This window comes from Lacerta agilis, chromosome 5 (genome assembly GCF_009819535.1).
Source record: "Lacerta agilis isolate rLacAgi1 chromosome 5, rLacAgi1.pri, whole genome shotgun sequence".
NCBI classification, from domain to species: domain Eukaryota; kingdom Metazoa; phylum Chordata; class Lepidosauria; order Squamata; family Lacertidae; genus Lacerta; species Lacerta agilis.
The window spans coordinates 88853508-88879674 of NC_046316.1; the positions used below are offsets into that span (position 1 = coordinate 88853508).

At 48.7% G+C, this 26167-nt stretch overlaps 1 protein-coding gene across 2 annotated transcripts in view; it reads left to right on the top strand.

The window, feature by feature from the left end:
- The window catches only part of CHRD (chordin), a 53081-nt gene that overhangs the window by 22967 nt on the left and 3947 nt on the right, over window positions 1–26167 (top strand). The window contains exons 6-21 of one of the 2 annotated variants that reach the window (XM_033150762.1): window positions 379–475; window positions 1043–1184; window positions 5382–5522; window positions 7351–7433; window positions 7567–7714; window positions 7905–8011; window positions 11687–11803; window positions 13435–13591; window positions 15167–15411; window positions 16775–16888; window positions 20384–20590; window positions 21546–21639; window positions 22116–22172; window positions 23458–23561; window positions 24572–24674; window positions 26010–26164. In XM_033150762.1, the coding sequence (XP_033006653.1) occupies window positions 379–475; window positions 1043–1184; window positions 5382–5522; window positions 7351–7433; window positions 7567–7714; window positions 7905–8011; window positions 11687–11803; window positions 13435–13591; window positions 15167–15411; window positions 16775–16888; window positions 20384–20590; window positions 21546–21639; window positions 22116–22172; window positions 23458–23561; window positions 24572–24674; window positions 26010–26164 (2071 nt within the window). Of the gene's footprint in view, window positions 1–378; window positions 476–1042; window positions 1185–5381; window positions 5523–7350; window positions 7434–7566; window positions 7715–7904; window positions 8012–11686; window positions 11804–13434; window positions 13592–15166; window positions 15412–16774; window positions 16889–20383; window positions 20591–21545; window positions 21640–22112; window positions 22173–23457; window positions 23562–24571; window positions 24675–26009; window positions 26165–26167 lie in introns of both variants that reach the window. The other variant, XM_033150761.1, reaches the window with a different exon arrangement.

Below are 26167 nucleotides of genomic sequence, written 5' to 3' on the forward strand. Positions count from 1 at the left end.
CATCTCAACTCCAAGGAAAGAGAGCCCACCACCTTCTGAGACCCAGTAAAGCTGTCCCTGGGCCTTTCTGCACCCTTGGAAAAGTGCATAATGAAGAGATAACCAAATACGCAATATGGCAATGCAGACTTTGAACGCTTTTAGACAGGGTGACGTTGCCACACTACCAAACGATAGCAGTAGCAGTCTGGGGACACTTTTAGCGTGCACTGGGCTGCAAAATCCATTGGCATTTTGAAGGCTGTTTAAAGAAGCTGGCAGGGCGCTCTGGAGCCAAGTCAGGTTGGTGGTACCGGCCTAACCTATTCCTCCCATTCAGTGTTTTCTGTTCTGGTTGCAACCTCAAACCCACAGCCTCTGCCTCTTCTTCTTCTGCAGGCTGGGCCAGCCGAGCCGAGTCCGTTTCACAGACGCTGGCGGGACTGTCCTCTTTGAGCACCCTGTGCAAAGGGGCCCCTCCCCACAGGATAACATGGTGAGTGACCCGTGAGGTCATCGTCCCAACTTATTCTACTCCCCTGTGGGCTTTGAAGCACTGTGTTGCTGAAGCAGCATGGCATGTTGCTGTAGAGGGAAGTGGGGGGCAGGTGGGGCTGCTCCATCTGGGAAGGCAGACCATCTAGGAGAAGGGAAACTCTCATCCTAAACATCTGCTGCCTTGCGGGAGAAGTAAAGGCTCAAGAGTAAAGCCTACACAAATCTAGAATGGTGCCTTGTATACGTACTCCTGGCAATTCCTGCAGCCATGCTGGTGCCAATAGCATTGCTCTGCTTCTCTTTGGACCACATCAGTGAGGCCAAGGGGGGGGGTCTTGTCATCTGGGCAGCCCAGGACCTCCATACACGTTATGCCCCGGGGAGGTCACTTCAGTGCTGCTAACTTCACCCCCGGAGCTGCACCCCATTCTCTCTCAAGTCAGATGCCAGCAATTGGCCATGCTGGATATGTGCCCGGCCCTCTGGATTTGCACTCTTTCCAATAGCCTGATAAATTGGCCTGTTTCTTTCTGCCCCCCTCTCTCTCTGGACACTGTCTCTACAGATCTGCGGCGTCTGGCGAAACCTGCAAAAGTCTTTGACCCGGCAGTTGAAGGTTGACCAGCTGCACATTTCCCTGGTCACCAAGTCTCACCCTGAGGGCGAGATACGAGGCAAAATCATCAAGCACCGGGCCCTCCTTGCAGGTAATCTGTGATCTGAGAGTTTTACCTTTGCATACGTACAGATGGCCTTTTTCTTTTTAGCATCACAAAGCAAGCAAACAATCAATTAGTAAGAGAAAGAAATGGCGATATACCAAGGTTTTTTTTTTTTTTTATAAGAATTTATTGGCATTTTTCTATAACAACATATACCCACACCCACACCTACAATTAAGCAAATGCAAAACAAATAAAACAAATACAAACAATGTCAAGTTTTCTTATTGCATCTTTCTAAAAAAAAAAATTTCTATTTCCATATCTTGACCATTGACTTCCCCTGCCTTTTCACCTTCGAGTTTATATCCTTAATCTACTTTATAACCATTTCTCCTGAGAAAAGAAAAGAAAATTAAATTCAATTATATAATTACATTCAATTTATATCTTCAACATTTTACTAAGAATACATCGTCACAATAATACCTCGTCGTAATTCTTCTTCATTTATTCTTATCGATTTCTTATCTTAATCTACATCTCAATCTTAATCCATAAACTTAATCCAGTTAAATTCACTTTACTTATACTTCACCTCACAAATCTTCACAAATCATTCGCATCAAATCTATCTCTTCTATCTTTAAGACCACTGCTAATAACATAAAAACTTGAAATATCTCCTTTCATGTTCGAGTAAAAAATATAAAAAAAAATATTGTTGACAGTGTTCGCCCTCCGATTTCAATTTACCATATCAGGCTACTTTAAATTTTACTTAATGCTTCACCCCACACCCCCTCTGTCCATTATTCTTCTCCTGGTGGCATCGGCACTGAACTTCCATGTAGCTTCCCTCTCCAAACGTCCACAGATCCAGGCACAGTCCAAACCTCTCCTTGCCACGAGTTCAGGGGTGTCCATCTCATCATCTCTCAGCTTCTTCGGTTCTTTGTAGCATTCCTTTTCTTCTTGTAAATACCTTAATTCTCTGTCCCTGGCCCCCGAGCTCACACCTCGGGGACTGGATATAAAAAATCTTGACGTCGCCTTGGGGCTGCCACCCCCAGAAAGCGAATTTCTTCTCCAAAGTAGCTCACTCATTTCTCTCCATCTTTCCATCCACCCTCTCAGCTCCTTGGCAAGGCTTTCTTCCAAAGTGTCAAAAGTTTTAAAAGCCTCCTCTGTGGGCAATTGGTTCCATTTCAGACCCCCACACAAGACTTTGACTTTTCTACAAAGCAGTTCCACCTTCAAGGCAGTGAGTCTCTGTTCATCTGTTAGTCCAGAGTTCAATACCAGTTCAAGGACGAAGCCCAGCATACTGGCAGAGGAGGAGGAAGTGGGTATCATATTTCTACTCCTGCCTCTTTGTTCGTCGCCATTTTCCTGAGCTGGAGCACAAATACCGCAACTTTAAATGGAGATATTTTCCTCTAGTTAGCTTCCCAAAAAAAGAGATTGCCAGTCTCATGTGTCAATTTTAAATACTTTGTAACCAGTTCTGTAGCAGTAGTCACTCAAATTGGTTAGTTTGAGCTCGAAGGGAGGGAGGCAGGCTGCCTTTCTCCTTCCCCCCCGGATCGTTCCGAAAACACGAATTCTAATCAGATTCTTTACTCACGACCACCGGGTTCCTTTAGCTCCATTCTTCAAAGGTAGAACTTAGACGCTCACCGCGGGCTTTGTCGCCGCATTTGCATCCCGGTTGGGGCATGTCCCCGAAGCCCGGCTCCGTTGTCCCTTCACCCCCACTCCCCCTTTACAGGGGGGGCGAGGGAAGGGTTCGGAGCCTCCGCGGGCGCTGCCGGGGAGCCCAGGGTGCGGGACGCTCTTCCCGCACCCCAACCGGAGCCCCGCTTTGCGGTAGCGGGGCTCCTAACCCCCGGGATGGACAGGGCGCTTCGGACCCGAAGCAACCCTCGACCACCCGGCGATTGCGTCGCCGCCGGAAGTCGGCGATATACCAAGGTATATCAAGACATCCCGATCTCCCCAGCTGGTGTGGATGTTGTGTGTTGAGCATCTAAGTCCGAAGCAGAGGAAATAAAATCCCACCAGATGACGTAAAAGCATTCTGGATCCTCCACCCCCCTGGAAACATGCAGTTTATGTGTAATATTTTCCGCCGAGTGCAGATTCCTGTCATTGTCAGGCCTGCAAATACACTCAGAGCTCTCACTCAAAAGTTACTGCTCATGATTGAATTTAAAATGCTTGTTGCCTCCCTGATCTGGGATATTTGAAGATCCTAGCCTATCTGCTTGGTCAACCTAAACAGTGCTTGTCTTGGACTGTGTCTGCCTTTTCCTTCAGAGTTTCTCCCTGGCTTTACCCTCAGGCCTATCGCTAGAAGTTTTGCAGTGAGGCAACCTAAGTGAGCAGATAATCATTGCAGAACGTACGTGCAGCTGCCTGAGTAACTCCTGATGTGGTAGAGTGTCGGTCTGGAGAGAATTGGGATTGAATCCCTCCTCAAAGTGTGAAGATCAGCCACCTCCTCTCAGCCTAACCCAGGGTTGTTGTAGGGATAGATGGGCTCATCCCAGGCTGTATACTACACCCCAAGCTCCTTGGAGCAAGGAATGAAACAGAAACATGAGGAGCAATGATAATATCTTTAGCGATATTTAGCTGCATTGCTCCTTGGAAAAATAAGAGATACAAATGCAATGAATGAACAAAGAATAAAATTACTGGGCTATTCAAGCTGGAGATGCTGGAGCCACACTCTAAATCCAGCTGGCTCCTATCAGCTGCCTTTGTCTAGAGGTCTCCTTGAGAGACCTTGATTCCTGAGAATTTCTTGCCTGTAGTCGGGTGTTTCTCCCGATGGGTCGGGTTTTTCTCTGGCATTTCAGATGCTGTTTCTCCCTAAGGCTCAAAACTCATTTAGCCTCACCACCAGAGGCCAGGGTGTCCCCTCTTCGGCCTCACCTAAGGATCCTGGCTTCTCATCTCCAGACTGGGCCTGATCTGGGGCTTGGTGTAATTCTGGAGCCTCCAGGTCAACTTCTGATGGGGAACCCCGCTGGCTGAGACATAACACTACCCAGATGAGCCAATTGGGTCCCTCTGGGGACCTTTCATGGCTCCAGCTGAGCCTCTGCCTGAGCTTCAGTGTGTCTTGCATTTCTGGTCTTCTTGCTCTCCAGTTCTGCTTTGCCCACTGAGGCTAGTAGTCCTTTGGTCTGGTCTCCTGACCTGTTCCTCACTACTGGTTCATCCTTCTCTCTCACTTTGCTCACCAGTTTTGACCTCTGGCCTGTCTCTCAGCTCCTGGTTCTCACAATGTGACTCCTTTCAAACTGCCGCCCAAGTCCCAACCCTGACAAGACCCTTGGCAGATGCCCATCCTGTCCAGCAGTCTGGCAGCCCTGGCTGCTCGTACAACAGGGAAGGGCGGTAGGTCAGTGGCAGAGCATCTGCTTTGCATGCAGAAGGTCCCAGGTTTAATCCCCGGCTTCCCCAAGTAGGGCTGGGAAAGACCCCTGCCTGAAACCCTGGAGAACTGCTGGTGCTCACTGAAGACTGGCTAGATGGAGGGAAAGGCAGGCTCCTTTGCTCCTGTGCACAAGTCTGCCGCTGACCCCCTCGCAATCTCGGGAACAGGAGTCAGGAGCAAGCCAGCAATAACTCACACAGTGTCAGTGAAGTTAACTCTTTACTCAAAGAAGCAAGGCAGCTCAGGAGGCCAGGCCTAGTGAGCACAGCAACCCATCCTAGTAGATCTTGTCCCTATGAGGCAGTTGTGAGGACTGAAGGTCCCCACCTTCCCACAGTTTCCTAAGTCTCCTCATCCCCAGGTCCTTCCCAAGCAATCTGAGACTTCATCGCCTTGTCTGCCTTTGCTCTGCCCTCTTCATACCTCTTCTGGCTCTGGGAGACCAGGAAAGAGGGGAGCTGGTCACAGCAGGAAGGGAAGACCCCTTGGCTTCTTCAGCAACCTGCCTCATCTCTGCCTTTTGACAGCCCCCCCATCACATCTTCTGCTTCTGCTTCTGCTTCTGAACTGCTCTCTGCCACAGAGTCTCCCTTCTCACTAAACCCTGTTACCTCTTCAGCTTCCAACACCTCCTCCTCCCAGGCTTCTCCCTCTGACCACTCACTGTCATCCCACCACCACTCCCCAGGCTCTGCAACCTTCTTCCCTTTGGGGGTTCCCCAGCTGGTATCTACCACCACTCCTCCCACCCATCCGTGACAAGCACTGTGCTCTTGCTTTCCCCTCCATTTCAGAAACTTTCACTGCTATCCTGACATCCGTCGACGCGACCCACCTTGGCATGGGGGGCATTGCTATGCTCACCCTGAGCGACGCGGAGAACAACCTGCATTTTGTCCTTGTCACCAAAGGGCTTCTGGAGCCGGCGGAGAAAAGTGAGCAAGGGGGGAAAGTGCGTCGCCAGTTGTGGGGCAGGTGCAGCCAGGTGCCTGAGCACATGCTTGGCCCAGCCAGGGGAGATGAACAGACAAGACAGGCCTGATGGGTAAAAGCTGGGCTTGTGTCAGAGAGAAGTGAGTTCAACTCCCACAACAGCCAGGGACTAAATTATATCTCCTTCTGGGCGTTGCAAACTGTTGACCTCAGTTCCTTGTCTCTGAAACAATAGCAATTCGTGTTTGTGGAACCCTGATGAAGATTAGGGTTGGTTCTGTGTTTGAGGGTGCCTGGACAAAGTGCCCTCAGTAGGGGGCCTACCCCACCCAGTGGGACCTACAGAGGTCTTACAGTGGCCCTCTGTGGGCTCCAACAGCAGGCTGGGACCTCTCACCATCTGGGGAGGTCAATCAATCAATCAATTTATTGCGCATAGACAAAGGCCTTTACAATGTACAGCGGAGGGCAAGGCAAGGCTTTCCTCTGAAATCTCATGGCATACCCTATAAAAAAGTCAAAACAAAATAAAAAATAAAAAAAATCCTTCAGTAGCACCTTAGAGACCAACTAAGTTTGTTCTTGGTATGAGCTTTCGTGTGCATTTCTGAAGAAGTATCTGAAGAAGTGTGCATGCACATGAAAGCTCATACCAAGAACAAACTTAGTTGGTCTCTAAGGTGCTACTGGAAGGAATTTTTTTATTTTTTATTTTGTTTTGACTATGGCAGACCAACACAGCTACCTACCTGTAACTGGACCTATAAAAAAGTTTACTGCATAAAACTTTAAAATTAGAGAGCATTAATATATCCAGAATGGAGCTGCCAGAGCAATTTTGGCTATCAAGTGTGTAATCTGTAGATCTTTACCAGCTAGGAGCTCGACTTGTCACCTCCTGGGGGGATCGGCCTGAGAGGCAAGTCAAGAGCAGGGGACAAAAAAATTTCTCCGGGCTGTGAATATAAGGGCAAAGCGGCAGGTATTGCACGACACCCTCAACCTGATTGCATCCATAAATGCACCTGCGTTCCTTCTGGGGAGGTGTGAAGAGTGACCCAACAGTGCAGACAGAAGCACTGGGGCCAGACCTGCCTCCTACTTCCAGTACATAGTTTTGCCATTGTATCCCTGGGAGAAGAAACGCTGTGATGGGGCAAGTCTAGCTTCATGTACCTGGCACTCCATTCTGCACCAGGTAAATAAAATGGAGGCCCTAGTGAGGCCCGGCATTGGCCAAGGAAGGCCCTGAGTGTCCACTGCTGCCTGGACAACCTGTCCTTGAACCCCGATCATGCCTCTTGAACCCTGATAATGCCTCTTGATTTCCTGGCTGGAAGATAGAGAGGGAGGTACATATGTCTGTAGTAACTTTTACATCCTTTGCCTTGCCCACTTTTGCCTCTGCCCACTAAGGGCATGTGGCCCCTGGAAGGTTGACCATGGGAGAATTTGGCCCTTGGTTTGAAAAAGGTTCCTTTGTGGTGTAGTGGTTAAGAGTGGTAGACTCGTAATCTGGGGAACTGGGTTCGCGTCTCCACTCCCCCACATGCAGCTGCTGGGTGACCTTGGGCTAGTCACACTTCTCTGAAGTCTCTCAGCCCCACTCACCTCACAGAGTGTTTGTTGTGGGGGAGGAAGGGAAAGGAGATTGTTAGCCGCTTTGAGACTCCGCTTTAAGGGGAGTGAAAGGCGGGATATCAAGTTCAAACTCTTCTTCCTCACCCTCGCTGACCTAGTGGGGCAAGGAAACAGGAGTGGGGGGGGGTGATGCTGGTCCACAGCGCTGCAGAGAGTGGCATTGACGTGTTTCGCCTTCTTCCTTCCCAGAATCCTCCTGGCTCCCCCTGAGGGTGCAGATCCTTCACCAGGACAGGGTCCTGAGGGAGGTGCAGGCCAATGTCTCCTGGCAGGTAAAAGCCGCCGTATCTGAACGCTGAGCCAAACTGCTTGCCGCTTCCTCCTTTGCAGGTGTTACTTGACGGTGTTACTCCTCCTCCTCCTCCTCCTCCCCCCTTCCCCCTTCCTCTCGTTTTGCCACACCAGGACCCCGACTTTGCAGAGGTGCTGTCCGGACTGGTGGCTCGAGAAATGCTGTGGCTGGCACAAGGGCAGCTGGAGATCACCGCAGAGGTGGAGGGCAGGTTGCGCCGTAAAATTGCCGGCCGGATCACTACCAGAAAAAGCTGTGACAGTGAGTTTGGAGGAGGAGGAGGGGCAGAAAACATTTCCTGTTGGACTTCTGCCTACTGTGCAGCTGCCCATGCAGCTGAATACAGCGCAGACTCCAGTTGCTGTTGATGGCTTCCACATGTAGATTTGGCTCGCACCCATCCTGCCAGCTCTGTAGCCTTACTGCACCCTCTTCTCCTTCTTGCCCCTAGCCATCCAGAGCGTGCTCTGTGGAGGAGACGCCTTGACACCCACCCAGACAGGGGCTGTGGGCTCTGCCAAGCTCACGCTGCACGAGAACGGGACCTTGGAGTATCAGGTAGGAAGAAACTTCTGGTGGTATTGCACGAGGCTGGAGCAAACAACATCATCGATACATGTGTGTCTCTGTGTGCGCACGCACTTGACGCATGCCTGATGCCAAAGCCTGGCAAAACAAGGAACCCGCAGAGCCCCAAATCAGTTGAGGGGCCATCTCTATGACAGCCACGCTGCCATCTTGGTTCTTTTTAAAAATAATAATTTTATTAGAAAATTAGACAATATTACAAACATAACCATGCATACATTCATTCATGCATTCTTAATTACAATAAAAAAATACATGCAATACTTACTTATCAAACCTTTATTAGGCATTTAAATGTAAAATCGCAAGAAAAAGAATCACATACAGGAACTTTAAAATATATATATATACAAAGAAACAACAATTAAACTCATAGGCTGATTGTATGTGTGTATTAGTAAAATCTAGAATTTCGTCCTGTTAAAGTACTCCTTGAAGCACTGCTGCCAAAAACTCGGCTACCCCCGCAGTCACCCCTTGGTCAATGTCAGAGAGACAGAATCCAACACTTCCACCCTGCTGCGGTTTCAAACCGTCCAAAAGGGGGGACAACACGCGTTCACGCAGCGTACTGTGCAGTGGACAATAAAAGAGAATATGCTCTACAGTGTCCGGGACATTCAGGGAACATCTGCAGTATCTCTTGTTTCTGGGAATATTCTGATATCTACCCCTGACAAATGCCAAGGGAAAGATATTCAGTCGGGCCAACATAAATGCCCTACATTGGGCTGGTATTATTAGTTTAGTAACATAGTTGACCCTGCTATCTAGGATATTTAAATCGTAGAATATGGGAGAGCAAATTTTATTTACTGCTGCCACAATATTTTGTCTCTCATGCAGTACACACCACACATATCTACATACTCACTTACCCCACCACAACCCTTCACCACGCAGTGTGATAGACTTCCAGTCACATCAGCTATAACAGGGGTGGCCAACTTCCAAGAGACTGCGATCTACTCACAGAGTTAAAAACTGGCAGTGATCTACCCCCTTTTGGGGGGCTCAGGTCAAAGTTGTTGAGCTTTTTTTCAGGAAGGAAAGCCCTGTTTTTGGTGGTTCAGGTCATTTTAGGGGTGCAGGGCAAAGACGTTGAGTTGTGTGTTTTTTTCAGAGGAGCCAAAGTTTTTTAGCTTCTTTGGGGGGAGCCACTGATCTACCACAGACGTCCAGTGATCTACCGGTAGATCGCGATCTACCTGTTGGACATGCCTGAGCTATAATATCTTTTAGATTCCATTACTTTCTCTTGCATACTGTTAATTCTATACATTTCTTATCCTTCTGTACTTCATTACTATAAAGACTTACTAATATTTCAAAGTGGAAGATGTTTAAAGAATATTTACAAAATTATATTGAAAAGCCAGAACTTTTATCAGATTAAGGCAAGTTCCGTAAAAGGAAGATGAAGTTTGAAATCCTGGTTCTTCCTTGATGCAGAAACTGACTTTGCCAGAAGTAGCCTCTGAATTTACATAATCCCAAATAGCAGAATGTCCCAGAATAAAAAACAACAACCAGGTCGTTACCACCTTCCTCTGCCCCCCACCATTGATTTCAAGCTCCCCCAACCAGTTCACATCACGTTGGCCTGGAAATAAACCAAGTATCTTAACTCAGCCCCCGGTCACAAAAAGTGAAACATCTCGATTCATTTTCTAGCGAACCCAAATTTTGTAGGAATGCATTTAGGCACTAGGAGATGATATTACTAAATAATATGTCAAGTGAAGGCCACACCTGAGAAAATCATGCAAGAAAGGGCACATAGTTTGAATCATTGGGTTTTGCAGGTCTGGTTGGAGAGTCTTGTCTCCTTTCCACAAATCTGTGAGCCCCCAAACAAACTCTCTCTTCCTGCTTCCTCCCATCCCAACAATGTGCTCCTTTTCAGAAAATCACATTTCCTAGAAACTTGTTGTTTGTTTTGGGGAGGGAGGATTCCTCTCCTTCCCCTCTCCCTCCTTGCCCAGCCTTGCCAGGCTATTAATCCATCTTGGATTAAAATCGGAGCAGCAGAACAGTTTGGGGGCGTCCTCCTGCTCATCTCGCCTTTGATGCAAACATTATAAGTCCCCAGGCTAATAAGAGGGGTGGGAGGGAGAAGGGTCGGGGTGTGGGCTTCAGGAGTAAGTGGGGGGGGGAGAAGGAAAAGGAGGGAGGGAGCAGGGTTTGAGCTGCCTGGCTGGGAAAGAAGGCGCAGGAGGGGGAGTTATTTTACAGTTTGGATTAGAATCCAAGCCACAATATGATTTTAATGCTTGCAGTTTATTTGAAGCCAGCATTACAAGCCCCTTGAGACTCATTCTTCCAAGCCTTGAAAAAGAAGTGTCTGTGTGGCGTCACAGCTCCAAATGTTTCTGTTCCTCCCAGGCACTGATGGGGGTCTTCTTAGGCTATGGCTTATTTCTTTCTTTATTAAATTTTTCTGCCCTGCTGTCCCTCCCCAAAAGTGGAAAACCACTGCAATTAAAAAAAACAACAAACCCATTAGGAACATCTGGAAACAATTAATGGGTGTGGCATGCCACATTGGTGTGGCAGGAGAGGATGACAAGCGTGGCAGGGAAGGTTCAAGGACAATCAGATAAACATTGAAACATTTCACACCTCTCCCTGAGTTAGTGTACATACTTAAGGGACATACAGTATGTAACAGGCTTGTTTAGAGTTATATTTTGGGAATGATTCATGTTCTTCTGCAGCTGCATTGTTTTATACATTCTGGATGGCCCTAGATCATATTATAAAGCGGTTGTGCTCTGTGTTATAAAATCAAGCACTGCTAGGACTTGTTTCTTTTTGTTTTCCAATGTATTTCTTACCAATAAAAAAATCAGTGTGGTGCAAGCAAATTATTATCCTGAAAGCGTGGCCCAGGGAAAAAAGTTTGCGAATCTCTGATTTAAACAGTCACGCAGCTAATGATTTCAAGGTTGCCATGAATGGCTTATTTCAGCCAACCAATGCCTGGGTGAGCAGGAATGTTTGTGAATGCCTCGTGAATGTTAATAATGAGGGAGGCAGGGAGCCACCACTGAGAAGGACCTGTCGGCACCAGCTGGGCAGCAGCAGGGAAAGCACCACTAACAGGGCCTTGGTTGCCATTTGTAGATGGTTAATATTGGGGGTGGCCCTCTTTGAGGTATTTGGGTCCCAAGACATTCAGGGCTTTGTACACTAGTACTAACACCTTGATTTGAACTTGGCAACTCGATGATGGCTAGTGTAGCACTTTCTGCACAAGTCCAGCAAGTTGCAGTCCACACTACAGTGGTACCTTGGGTTAAGAACTTAATTCGTTCTGGAGGTCCATTCTTAACCTGAAACTGTTCTTAACCTGAGGTACCACTTTAGCTAATGGGGCCTCCCATTGCCGCCGCACGATTTCTGTTCTCATCCTGAAGCAAAGTTATTAACCCGAGGTACCATTTCTGGGTTAGCGGAGTCTGTAACCTGAAGCGTCTGTAACCTGAGGTTTCACTGTACTTGCAGCCTCCAGAGCATCTTACGTTTTCCTGCATTGTATGGAATTGGACTAGAGGACCCTTGGGCCTCTTCCAACTTTTCAATTCTATGGTTCAATTCATGAAGATCTAGTCGCTTCTTCTGGGCTGTGCTCTCCTCCCGCAGGTCCAGGTGGCCGGAACAAGAAGCGAAGTGATTGGCGTCACACTGGAGACCAAACCTCGCAGAAGGAATAAGCGCAACATCGTGTACGACATGACACCCAGCTACGAGGACGGAATGGTGAGTGTTTGCGTGGATCAGAGAGAGACGCAGGAGGTTCTAGAGCAGTGGTTCTCAAACTGGGTGGTAAGACCACCTAGCAGGCAGTGGGATTACTTGGGGGCACTAAGGGAGTGGCAGGGGGTGCTGGCCATGAAAAGCTGGCATCACTGGATTAAGTTCATCCATTGGGTTGAATTAATCCAATTAAATAGCTGGGATTGCTGAATTGGCAGAGCAGGAGACTCAGAGTTGCGGGTTCGAGCTCCACGTTGGACAGAAGATTCCTGCATTGCAGGGGGTTGGACTGGATGACCCTTGTGGGCCCTCCAACTCTACAATACAATACTATGATTCTAGCTGGATTTTGAACAAAATTGCAATTAATTGTTCCTGCTTTGAATTTTCTTGAATTATTATCTTCCTTAGTGGGTCAGGCAATTCTGAAAAATGCCTTTTATAGGGCAGGGGCCACTGGGGAAGGGTTTGTGGAACCAAGAGGACAGTGGTCCAAAAAAGCTTAGGAACCACTGCTCTAGAGAAATTAGTGGTTGAGCCACTTTCCACTACAGTTGAACCTTGGAAGTCGAACAGCCTAGTTCCCAAACATTTTGGCTCCCGAACATCGCAAACCCGGAAGTGACTGTTCCGGTTTGTGAACTATTTTTGGAAGCCGAACGTCTGATGGGGCTTCTGCGGCTTCTGATTGGCTGCAGGAGCTTACTGCAGCCAATCAGAAGCTGCGCTTTGGTTTCCGAACATTTTGGAAGTCAAACGGACTTCCGGAATGGATTCCGTTCAACTTCCAAGGTACGGCTGTATGTTTTAGCTGCCTTGCTTTCTGCCCTCAGTTGCTTATTGTGAAGGCCTTTGGCTATACAGTATACAGTAAAATGAATTGGGTATAATGTGTTTGCCATCATTAGTGACTTCAGATGCAATTCTGCGCTGCATCAATAGTATAGCATCTAGGTCAAGGGAAGTAATAGTACCACTGTATTCCGCTCTGGTCAGACCTCACCTGGAATAATGTGTCCAGTTCTGGGCACCACAGTTCAAGAAGGATACTGACAAGCTGGAACGTGTCCAGAGGAGGGCAACCAAAATAGTCAAAGGCCTCGAAACAATGCCTTATGAGGAACGGCTTAGGGAGCTGGGTATGTTTAGCCTGGAGAAGAGAAGGTTAAGGAGTGATATGATAGCCATGTTCAAATATATAAAAGGATGTCATATAGAGGAGGGAGAAAGGTTGTTTTCTGCTGCTCCAGAGAAGCGGACACGGAGCAATGGATTCAAACTACAAGAAAGAAGATTCCACCTAAACATTAGGAAGAACTTCCTGACAGTAAGAGCTGTTGGACAGTGGAATTTGCTTCCAAGGAGTGTGGTGGAGTCTCCTTCTTTGGAGGTCTTTAAGCGGAGGCTTGACAGCCATCTGTCAGGAATGCTTTGATGGTGTTTCCTGCTTGGCAGGGGGTTGGACTGGATGTCCCTTGTGGTCTCTTCCAACTCTAGGATTCTATGTAAAATATATATTCCAAATTGGAGCAAATGTCAAATTCTGTGCACGGGTCATGATTGACCATGTTTCACCATTCTGTGTGTCTGTCTGTGTGTTTTTATTTCCTCTTGAACCATGCACCTTTGTTCAGGCCAGTGGGACCTGGGAGCAAGTGAATGGGCGTGACGCCCACATGTTGCTGCAGAATGAGCTCTTCCTGAATGTGGCCACCAGGGATTTTGAAGAAGGGGAGCTGCGTGGGCAGATCAGCAGCCTCCTGTACAGTGGACTGCCAGCACGGCACGAAGGTACCAATGTGTGGAGAGAGTGTGTGTTTGAGGAGCTGAGCCACCCACCAGGCCTGCTGGCTAGTTGGGTTAGAACAACAGAGTCTTTGCCTAGTCCTTTTAGTTCTTGAATTAGGCAGAAGCCAGTGACCAGACCAAGAGAAGGCAAGAATGGTGGTAGGTACCAAAGACTGGAGTTCAACATCTGGAGGAACACAGGGTCTGGAAACCAAGCCTTATGAGGAACGGTTGAGGCAGTTGGGTATGTTTAGACTGAAGAAGAGGACATCTTCAACTATCTGAAGGGCTGTCACTTGGAAGGTGGAGCAAGCTTGTTTTCTCCTGCTCCAGGGGGGAGGACCCAAACCAATGGGCTCCTACTATACCTTAGGAAGACCACCTGAATGAAGCTTGCAGACCACTGGTGGTCCACGGACCACAGTCTGGGAACCCCTCCATAGACAGAGGCAGGCAAGCGCTGCCCACTGTTGGCTTAAATGTTCTGCATGAATTCGAAGCCCAGCCAAGTTTGGGATCCAAGTGTGCTGAGTTTTCAGTTTAGAGGGGAAGAACTGTTTGATTCGCAGCCAGACAAATAGGCTGTTAAGTGTGAGCTACAGCTCTCGTGTCCCCCCGCCCTCCAACACCCCCATGTCTTGGCTTTGTTGCCCACCTTAGTGTTGCCAGGTGACAATGTGGCAGTGACAGTAGGTGACACAGTTCCCCTTCCATGCAACTGTAAAACGGTTAGGCAGCCCTGTCTGAATCAAGACTTTGCTCCCTGACTCAGAGTCCCCGGCCTTTGCCTCCCCACTTCCACCCACCTCCCAACAACTCACAGTCCCTCCTGGGCTTAGGACCAGGTTCGCTTTGTTCTTGCCTTCTCCTTTTCCACCCCCCCCCAGAACATGCCTTCACCACTTTCCCCCTCAAATTCCTGCTTTTCACCAGAATCCCTATTCTGCCCTGTCTCGTCACCATATCCTTCCTAACACGGCTGTCTCCCGCTTTGGGTTCTGTGTGAGGTTTGAATCCCAGCCAGACTGCTGATTCCTCCTTTCCTCGCACAAATTGGACTGCAGACTTTCTGACTACTCTGCACCTCTCCGGCCCTCCATTGGAATGTTGAGTTTTGTTACCATTCCGCAGCATCACCCTGACTCAGACAATCGGTTTTAGTCTCTTTGCGGACGTTATCTTGCCAAATTCAGATTTTGAAAAGAGGCTTGTGACACCTTAAAGACCAAGAAGCCTTTTAAGACGCCTTCAAGGTGCCACAAGACTCTTTTTGTTGATCTTGCTGCAAGAGACAGGGATAGGGCCATCCCTTTGGAAATGTGAAAAAGAAAAAAATATATATATTTGTAACTGAGATTTTCATAAGGAAAATCCCCAGTGACTAGAACAAACATTTGAACTGTCAGCAAATTCAAGTTGACCGAGGAAAGATATGCTTAGTTCAACTCCAGACTGATGTGCAGCTGGGTGCCTGTCACTGGCTAGCCAGCTCTAACTCAGCTTTGCAGCCATAGTGAGCAGAGGAATGTTGCAGTGGCCCAGCTCCAGAGCATGTAACCATTGGCTTTTGTGTTTCAGAACTTCCTGTCCCACTGGCCGGCCAATTTGTGTCCCCTCCTGTGCGCACTGGATCTTCTGGGCATGCCTGGGTATCCCTGGACGACCACTGCCACCTGCACTACGAGATCATAGTAGCTGGCCTTGGCAAGGCGGACGACGGCACCGTCAGCGCTCACCTCCACGGCTTTGCAGAGCTGGGCGAGCTCCGGGAGAGCAGTCTGCGGGAGCACAAGCGACTGCTGCGGGGCTTCTACGGCACAGAGGTAAGGGGAAGGGCAGTCGGTCAGGGCTGGAGCATCTGCATTGCACGCAGAAGCCCCCAGGCTCAGTCCCTGGCACCTCCAGGTATGCTACCTTAGCAGCACAGAAGCAAGCTCCCCGGGTGTGTCTGGAGGTCCTCGGCTGCCCAGGCGACAAAACCCCCTCCTTGGCCTTGCTGATGTGGTCCAAAGAAGAAGATATCCCACTTTATCAGTACCCAAAGGAGTCTCAAAGCGGCTAACATTCTCCTTTCCCTTCCTCCCCCACAACAAACACTCTGTGAGGTGAGTGGGGCTGAGAGACTTCAGAAAAGTGTGACTAGCCTAAGGTCACCCAGCAGCTGCATGTGGAGGAGCGGAGACGCGAACCCGGTTCACCAGATTACGAGTCTACCGCACTTAACCACTACACCACAAAGGAAAGCAGAGCAAGACGTTTGGCACCAGCTTGGCTGCAGGAGTTGACAGAAAGAGGCATGCAAGGCACCATCCAACCATCTTAGGGACTCTACTCCGGATTTGTATAGAATTTACTCCTAAACCTTTTCTTCTTCCAAAGATGTGGCATGGGCCAGTTTGGCCTCTTCCCTTTTTTGCTTGCCATGATATTCTTCTTGGGAGGCAAAGGGTGCATTCTCCCAAAGTCCCTTAGCTGCCTGGTGAGTGACGGAGGCCAGAGTTTGCCTGCCTGTGTGTGGACACAAAACTAGCCCAAGGGGAGTGGCAAGAAGGGCCTTAAGAGACTAGGATTGGGACTGATGCCTTTGCCTGATGGTGTTTGTGGGAATGTTTAGGAGTGTGGATGAGTATATATTGTTTTATATATATCATCCCAGCTTGTGTGAGCAAGCTCCAAACTTAGCAGAGTTACATTCCCTTTTAAAACACAGCAGAAAACGGTTGCATAGGCTTGCTAAAGCCTCTATAAGAAATATGTATTCCTGGTATATTTCCCTTCTTCCCTCTTAAAAGCAAAGACACAATACAGTACTGATTATAAGATATAAAAGAGTTTACTTACAGTTATCCATGAGTTACAGTACAGGCTCAAAGAGGCAGATAAGCTTAGATAAATATATTTACATGTGGTGAAGCTGATTCTATAGGGGAACAGGCTTCACCTCTGCTCCTCTCAGCTGCAAGCTGAGAGAGAGCATCCTGCTTGTTCAAAAGACGAGGCAAAAAGGAGAGTGATCTTTGGGATCTTGTTCCCAGGTAAGACCACACCTACTTCTGGTTCCTGTAACTCAGTCCAGGTAAACAGGAAGTTAAGCCTGGAGGACTGAGTTATCTTCATGTCCACTCTAGCAGTGTTGGGTTTGGCCGCTCTGTGTTTACATCCCACAGTGTTCTCCTTCTCACCTAGGCTCAAGGAGTAGTGAAGGACCTGGATGAGGAGCTCCTCCGCCATTTGGCTCAGGGCACAGCCTTCCTGCAAGTCAGTACTAAAGCAAATCCACGAGGGGAGATGCGGGGCAAGGTCAGTCGTGGTCACTCTGCTGTTTCTCTCGGGATTTTCTTGGGTTCCTCCAGACAATCTGTTTCCTGAGCATTTATCCTGGTTTGCTTGCACAAAGCTCATGCGGAGGTTAAACTATGTCCTGCCTTTACTGCAGAGTTTCTTTTGCAGGAAGGTTACACAATAACAAGCCCTCCATCCTGAATTCATCCTGATCTTCTTGTGTAGTGGTTCCACAACTACCCATTAAATCACACACTTTTCAATGCATCTGCCTATAGGCTCTGCTCTTGCAGGGATCGTGCAAGCCTTTGAGCATGTGAGGAGTGCTTTTTCTACTGTAGTAAGTTCTGACTCACAAGTAGCCTCCAACAACATTTGGAATTAGAGGAGAAGCTTTCAAAATCAAATGGTCTCATTTCCAGGGAGGCCCGAGTCTCACCGCCCATTACAAATTAGCCATTGCAGGTACACAGAAGCATACCAACTGTTTTTGCACCCTCAAGTTGTCAGATGCGCAATAAGTTGATAATATCACTGGGGCATCGCAAGGATTGCTGAGATTATTTATGCGGATCATTTTGCACATTCAGAATGCACTACGGAAATACTCTAGCAGAACAAAATACTCTCATCTTTCCTCGTATGCTAACCTTTGTACAACTATTCAGTGTTTGTAGTGGTTAAAACCTCAGGCCCAAACCTCTCCCCAGACTCCATCGCTGCAGACATTTTTCTCCTCAGCTTGGCTCCTTTCCAGTATCAGAGCCAAGCTGAGGTAAAAAAGGGGGACGGGAAGAGGGAGGGTTTGGCTTTTCTCACTCTTGCTGTCAGTAATAATAATTTTTATGGGAAACTGGTATTACGTTTGATGTAATTTGGCTTTGATTTATTAAAAATTTGAAAAACTAATAAATATCATTTGGCAGCAACAACAGTTTTTAAAGAGCCGACCGTTCCTTTGTATATCAATAAGTCTGCACCCTTGAACGGCAAACATGGCTGCCCCTGTTTCACCCTCAAACATCATCACCTGGGGAGCTGTGAACTATCCCCAGAGTCTTTTAACTCTCCGCAAAAATTGCTCAGAGGTTTGTCCCTACCAGGAACCCCCAAATTGCCTCAGGTTTTTCTTCAGGTAGGTTCATAGACATGTGAGGAGCACCCCAGAAAGTGATTTTAGTTCTGAAACTTGAAATACCTCAGGAACTCCAAATCGGCCCTTTCAGACAAATTCAGCGGCATCTTGAGGCGGACCAGGTTATTGTTTCTCATTTCGTTTTTTACAAACTGTTCCCTGCTTTCTCCAAAGATGGCAACTGCCCATGTAATTTTTTTCTCCCGCGGGAGAGTGAGAGCAGATATTCGCATTTTTGTGAAGTTGTAGCACCAGGGTGCGGCTGGCCGATCCTGTCACAAAATGGCGCCAGCCGAACCTTTCTTATCTATGTGTTTAAACTGCAGCGCTATAAATAAAGTAGAAGATCATCTGCCTGACCTGATCCACTTGAGGCCGAGCTGAATTTGTGGATATTCCTTGCCAGGATAGATTCTTGAAACCCCCCTCCCTCCCTCCCTCCCAAGGACATTTTGGATAATGGTTTGAAAGCCCAGAGCTGCAGAAGGCCTTCTAAGCTGACAGTGGCTGAGGTCACACACAGAGAGAGTTTCCAAAATTATTCTCTGTCCCTTAGCTGGTGGAGAAATTTAGACGCGTGGCTAGGTGCCAGACCCTGATGCTTGCCAAGATCTTAAATTCTACACTTAACATAGGGATTTTTGCATTCTTAGCAACTGCTCGCTGCAGGGTTTCTTCTCTGAAAGAGGCTTGCTGCTTTCAACTCCAGTGTGGCAGGCAGAAATTCAGCAGGGGAAGCTTTTCTTGACATAGCGGTGAAATGATGGAGAATGTTGATCTTGCTGAAACAGTGATCTTGGTTGTCCTTGCTGAAACCCTGCAAGTACACCTGGCACCGCGCATGAAAATGTAATCAGGTCTCAAACCCGGTTTTACATTTGTCGTGTGACCGTGGTGGTGAGGTCAGCTGCATTGCCAGGAAGACCATGCCACCGTCGCTTCCTCTCACCGTGGCGGGAAGGCCGGGCTGAACTGACCTGCAGATACTTGAGCCGTTTCTCGGTGCTAACTCCCCTGATGCCTTCACCGGGGAAATTGGTTAGGGAGATGTTTGACAGACTCTCATCTGCCTCGGCTTGCCTCTTCTGGGCCAGTGGCCAGCATTGACGATGGCTTCCCAGAAGCTATGCTTGGCTGGGAGCCTGCTGGCTGGTTTGGCGTCAGGAACACGTCCTTCCCTCCAGTTGCCTTCTGAGCCTCACTGGGGCTTCTTCTCGGGTGGAAAGGCATTGAGGGTCACCTGCCCTGCAGGGGTTTTGCAGTGCATCTTCTGCACACGTCAACAAGGCAGGTCAAGTGGTCTTGGGTCCAAGGGTGGCTGCTTTGCATTCATGGAATGGGCGCAAAAATTGCAGTGGAGAGAGAGAGAGAGAGTTCATTAGCGTGGCATGCAGGAGCGCATCCAGATCTATTTGCAAACAGAAGTTGTCGTGCCTTCTCTCCTCCACTGTGCAACCATGTCAGAGTGAGCCCATCTTCCTAATGCCAAGCACAACATTCTGCTAATCAGATGCTAAATTCAGTTTACAGTCTCGAAACTCCCCTCATACTTCAGTTGGGCTGCCTACATTTTAAATTTCATTTTTAAATGTGCAGTTAATGTTGAGTTGGCTGCAATTTTTTTACGTCAGTGACCTTCGCAGATAACTTTGTTGTTCTTGTTCAGTCGTTCAGTCGTGTCCGACTCTTTGTGACCCCATGGACCAGAGCACGCCAGGCACGCCTATCCTTCACTGCCTCTCGCAGTTTGGCCAAACTCATGTTAGTAGCTTCGAGAACACTGTCCAACCATCTCATCCTCTGTCGTCCCCTTCTCCTTGTGCCCTCCATCTTTCCCAACATCAGGGTCTTTTCCAGAGAGTCTTCTCTTCTCATGAGGTGGCCAAAGTACTGGAGCCTCAACTTCAGGATCTGTCCTTCCAGTGAGCACTCAGGGCCGATTTCCTTGAGAATTGATTGGTTTGATCTTCTTGCAGTCCATGGGACTCTCAAGAGTCTCCTCCAGCACCATAATTCAAAAGCATCAATTCTTCGGCGATCAGCCTTCTTGATGGTCCAGCTCTCACTTCCGTACATTACTACTGGGAAAACCATAGCTACTACTAAACCCTATTTAAAACTACTGCGGAACCGCACCATGCGTTTAAAGCACATGGGTTCCCCATAAGAATCCAGGGAACTGTAGTTTCTTCTTAGCTATGTTTGTATGAGTTATGTGTGTTTTGTTTGTATTTGTATTGATTCCTGTGAGCCGCCTTGAGTCCCAGTTCTGGGGGGAGAAGTGGAATATAAATAAATAATTCGCATAACGTTGAGCGCACTGCTGTCCTCCGTTTCCGAATCGGATGCCCCACCTCTGACAGCCGCTGTTCCCTTAGGTACACATACCCAACCGCTGCGAGGCGGGCGGCATTCGGCTGGCTCCAGAGGACCCCGAGGATGAGCTTCCAGTAGATCCAAACCCCAGGGACCCCGAAGAGTTGAAGAAAGACCCCAGCTCCTGCTACTTTGAAGGGCAGCACCGCCCCCATGGCTCCCGCTGGGCCCCAGAGTATGACAAGAAATGCTCCGTGTGCAGCTGTCAGGTGAGCGGAAAGGTGGGGCTACCTCCCGGAAGACCGTAAGCATCCCCCCCAAAAAAATAACTAGGGTGCAAGTTTTGCACAAACAGGAATGCGTCTATGCTCACCAAGATCCCACTAACTTGGAGCCTTCACCAACTTGGAGCTCCCCAGAGATAGTTGGACTCCATCTGTCATGGATGCTTTAGCTGAGATTCCTGCATTGCAGGGGGTTGGACTTTCCCACTCTACAATTCTATGATTCTATTATTTTCATCAGCCCCAGCCTGAATGGCCAAGGGTGAGGGGCGATTGGGGTCAGGGCCAGCCTTCCCATAAGGTGGGAGAAGCAGCCACCTCGGGCGGCACCTTCATGGGTGCCCCACCTGTCCTCACACCTGCAGTGCCAGCATTGGCACCGATTTCTGGGGAGATTTCGCGAGATCTCGCCGGGCCCTGCTGGCATTGCCAGTGCTACATGCCACCACCGTGCAGCCTAGGGAAGGGATGCTTTGACGGATGTGGCAGTGGAAGGCCAGACTGGCACTTCCTGTTTCGATTTAAGTGGTGAAACGGGACACACCAACACCAGCCCTGATGAGAGTTGTAGTTCAGCAACATCTGGAAATGTCTGGACTTTCTACTGAGCTACAATGGTCCTTCTCCGGACCATTGCTCCTTTGCGAGAGGAGATTAATGCTAACACCTGCATGCTCATTCAGAGCTGCTGTTTTCTGAATAGCGTCAGGGGGGAGGGGTGCAGAATCGCAGCAGGTCCTCAAAGTGTATCACTTCTAATAAGGTACGCGTGTAAGAATGGGCATTCAGGATCAGAACCCGGGTTGGAATGAAGCAGATTCTCCAGAGTTGTGTGGATGGGATTTGGCACCTTCCTTTCAATGCCCGCTGCTTTTCAAGTCAGGCTTTCGAGGTGGAATGACTCTTCTTGTTGCCTCCCCTCCCCTATCCTGCACCATAGAAGCGCACTGTTATCTGTGACCCTGTCCTGTGCCCGACGCTCAACTGCTCCCGGCTGGTGCACCTGAGAGATCGTTGCTGTCCTGTGTGCGAAGGTAACATGGGTTTGAGCGGGGCCAGGTTAGAAAGTTGCAGGAGGAGAAGGGAGTTGGGAGGAGGGGGTTCTTAGTCTTATATGCTGCAAAATATCTAGAGGGATCCAGAGGTAGGGAGCATGATGCAGAGCAAGATTGAAGTCTTATCCCTGGATTAGGTATGTAAAAAGGCAGCAGTTTCCATTCTGACATATTCATGAGTCAGCACTGTTTCCATTCCACTGCAGTTCAGTTTCTGCCAAATCCTGTTATTTGCCTTGGTTTCACTATTCAGTGTAACTATTTAGGGTGTCCTTTACATAACTTACACTCAATTGTCCTCCACCCCTGGCCTAGATTGCCACAGGTTTTTCCACTCCTGTGGTAAGAGGACTTAGCAGTTCCAGACACAGCGACCGTTGCTGCCCCTGTCCCTATCTGTTCCCCGTGATCCTTTCATGTCTTCATGTCTCTCATCATATCTTCCTGAACAGAGGAGAAGGAAACCCCAGGAGGACCAAGAGCTGCCGAGCGAGCCCAAGACAGCAGCGAAGGTAAGGTGAAGGGAGGAGAAGATTTTCTGCAAGCAGAGGTGGATTTAAGGCAGAATGACCGGTTCCACCACCCTGGGCACCAGGATGCCACAGCGTCACAACTATGTCATAGCCAGCAGTGGACCCCAGAGGGTCTGTGTGACCCACCCAGGGGGGGTCTGTGGCACCATTCACATAGCAAAAACTACCATAGAGGTATCAGAATCTCCAAAAGTAGGGAGTCCGTGACTTGGCTTTTGAAAAATGGGGATCCACAATACTTAGCTAATTAGGAACTACAGACTTAGTGAATTGAGCAGAACGGAAGGCAAGAGCCAGAGGCATTTTGTCCTCGCACAGGGTGCCACTGAAGTTTGAAAGACCAACATCTGCCACTGCTGCAAACCTCCTGCAAATCCACGGAGAATGAGAGATGCAAGTGAGGCTTTACATTAGTGGGGACTGCTGGTCCACTAGGGAAAGTGGGGCACTGCCCTTCCAGCCACAGCCTGCCCTGAGCCAGCCCCATATCCCCTACTTTCTTTCTTACAACCAGTCCCAGGGGGCGGGGGGAGTTCCTGACTATCAGCTTTTCTCCTCCTTAGTCTCAGCGTCTCATTTTGAGGAGGAGGGTGGGGACAAAACTAGAAGGCATTGGCTCTGCCTGACATTAGCTCTGGTTCCAACTCCTATTTGGACTACCGGCTTTCTGCCCCACTTGCAGAAATGAGCCAGCCATTAGGCAGGGTGAGGCCACTTCCTAAAGTGGCAGGAGACCCACCCCCCAGGCAGCACAGTGCTCTGACATAGCTCAGTGGGTAGAGCATGGGCGTCTTAATCTCAGGGTCACCGGTTCAAGTCCCATGTTGGGCGAAATATTCCTGCATTGCAGGGGGTTGGACTAGATGACCCTTGTGGTCCCTTCCAAATCCACAACTCTATAATTCTGTAATTCACCTCCACCAGTGGTGGAGAAGCGGTATCGGCGCCAATTTTGAGCCAGGTCGTGTCCGTTTTGGGCGAGATCTGGCCCGAAATCACGTGTGATCTTGCGGACTGCGCAAGATCTTGTGCAGTTTTGTGCGGGGTCTCACCCCAAATCGGCATGGAGTGAATTCTCATTTAAAAAGCCATGTCTTCTCCTTGCAAACCGGTTGTAAGGAATGCTCAGTAAGCAAGTCTCAGTAACCCACCCTTTTAGAGTATATCCCTGCTCAGTACAATGCATCCCTCAGCTCGAAGAGCAACGCAGAAGCCCATTTGAAGACTCGGGAGATTCACTCTGACCTTCCTTCTCCCATTGCAGGCTGTTACTTTGAGGGCGACAAGACGTGGCGAGGAGCAGGAACACACTGGCACCCCGTGGTCCCTCCCTTCGGCCTCATTAAATGCGCCATCTGCACCTGCAAGGTGGGCTCGTCAGCCAGGCCCTTGAGAGAAGTGTTTGGAGGCAGCCAAAGCTCACGACCAAAGAAAACCTGCCTCCTCTCCTTTGCTTCTCAAATGCTTTGTTTGTGCTGGGGTAAACAAGAAGCTTGCCTGCGGGCTTCTTTTAAAGCTTGGGGACCATCACTGACTCATGGACATCCAAACAAAGCTGAATTCTGGGTGGATCAAATAAAGCAATTTTTCATGTAATACGGTTAAACTATGGACCTCACTTCCGTAGTAGTGTTTTGAGAGGAGGAGGAAAAAAAACAACTTTTCTCTGTTCGTTTTCTCCATGCCATGTATAATTTTATAAACTTCTATCATGTCGCCCCTTACTAGTCATTTTCTTTAAAATAAAAGTCCCCAGCGCTGCAGACTTTCTTCATAGGGGTGCCTCTCCAGCCCCTTGACCATTCTGGTTGTCCTTTTCTAAACCTGTCTTAAATAATAATAATAATAATAATAATAATAATAATAATAATAATAATAATTTTATTTATACCCCGCCCATCTGACTGGGTTTCCCCAGCCACTCTGGGCGGCTCCCAGCAGAATATTAAAAACACAATAAAACATCAAACATTAAAAACTTCCCTAAACAGGGCCGCCTTCAGGTGTCTTCTAAAAGTCAGATAGTTGTTTGTTTCCTTGACATCTGGTGGGAGGGCGTTCCACAGGGTGGGTGCCACTACCGAGAAGGCCCTCTGCCTGGTTCCCTGTAACCTCACTTCTCACAGTGAGGGAACGGCCAGAAGCCCCTTGGACCTCAGTGTCCGGGCTGAGCGATGGGGGTGGAGACGCTCCTTCAAGTATACTGGGCCAAGGCCGTTTAGGGCTTTAAAGGTCAGCACCAACACTTTGAATTGTGCTCGGAAACGTACTTTGTGTACGCATGCACACCTGTGCGTGTGTATACCCAAAGGTTTGTTTGCGCATGGTGCTCTGACCCTAAGGCTCACAGTCTGTACCTGCCCACACTCTTTGCACAGGGAGCCACGGGGGAAGTTCACTGCGAGAAGGTCCAGTGCCCTCACCTGACCTGCAGCAACCCCATCCGGGCCAACCCATCGGACTGCTGCAAGCAATGCCCAGGTGAGCTGAGTGTTCTGGGACAGCAAGTGGAGCCAGGCCACAGTCCACCAGCCGCAGGTCCTTTTGCTGCCACAACTCCGGTTCACGTGGGGTGGGATAAAGGGAGCGGCTGCCCCTGTGGTTTTTCCCAGCAGGAAAGAAGAGGTAGGGAACCCCGTGGCCCTGCAGATATTGCAGGACTCCCAACTCCCAGCTCAGTTTCTGCCAAGGGCACAAATCCAATCGCTATAGAGGCAAGGCACAGGTTTCAATATGCAGCGGATAACTTAAGAGTCATTTTGCTAAGTGCAAAATAAGACACTGGTCCAACAAACAACAGCTTGCTGGTCCCCCTATTCACTCGCTGAGCTTCTGCCTCTCCCATGACAGCTCAGAAACTCAGGAGTTGTTGGAGGCCTTCGGTTCAGAGCATTCCCAACAAATAGCTGCCCAGCCTCTTGCAAGAGACTCTTGCTGAAGTTGCAAGCAAGACCACAGAAGCCTGAAAAAGCAGCTGCCAGCAACGGCAGTCCTCCTGCCTGCGTTTGCAATGAGTCACTCATTTAGCATGCTCTGGAAATGACAGTAAGCAGGCACCTTCATCATACTGCTGGAAACTTTTCCGTTTCAGTGGGTCTATTCGGAGGCAAGATTTGGCTGCATTTGTGTTGTTCAATTTTTTTAAAAAAATGTTCTACTGTTCATTGTCCTTGACTGTTTTTAGACCCTTTTAATTTAATTTAACCGTCTTAAATGTGTTTTTTATTTTATTGTGATGTGTCACTGGCATGTTCACTGCCCTGGGCTCCTTTGCGAGGAAGGCTGGGATGTGATTTAATGAAATAAACATAAATTAAATTTTCCTATTTTCCTTGATGGAGCAGAGCTGTGCCTGGACTGCTCCACTTCGGACGGCAGTGGGCGGCTCACACAAATGAATATTCCTCTATGCACACACAAAGAAGCATCACTGCAGGGTCACTGAAACCAGCATGTCAGGGAGAAGGACATACTAGAACATATATTTGATTTTTGCAGCGGGACAAGCCTACAGTGTTGTGATCCTCCACCTGCAATCTGAAGTGGTTCAGCCCAGGCACAGACCCCTCTGCCTCTGAGACCTTTCAAACCAGTCATAGGTGTGTCCTTAAACGCCACGGTCATGGGAGTAGACCAAGTCAGTAATGGGAAGGAAGCCTAAATCTTTCCTTTGAATTCTGCGTGCATTTTGTTCTCAGCGACCTCATGATTTAGGCATTTCGGGATTTTTTTCCCCCACCAGGGAGTGTTCTGGTGCTCATGGCCGCATCTTCCTCGCCTTTCCAAATGTCCTCTCTGTGTGTTTTTTTCCCGCAGCCCCAGAGAGGAGTCCCTCCGCCCTCTCTGACATGATGCAAGCGGACGGGCCCAGGGCATGCAAGTTTGGGCGGCAGTGGTACATGCACAACGAGAGCTGGCACCCCACTGTGCCTCCGTTTGGAGAGATGAAATGCATCACCTGCTGGTGTCTGGTG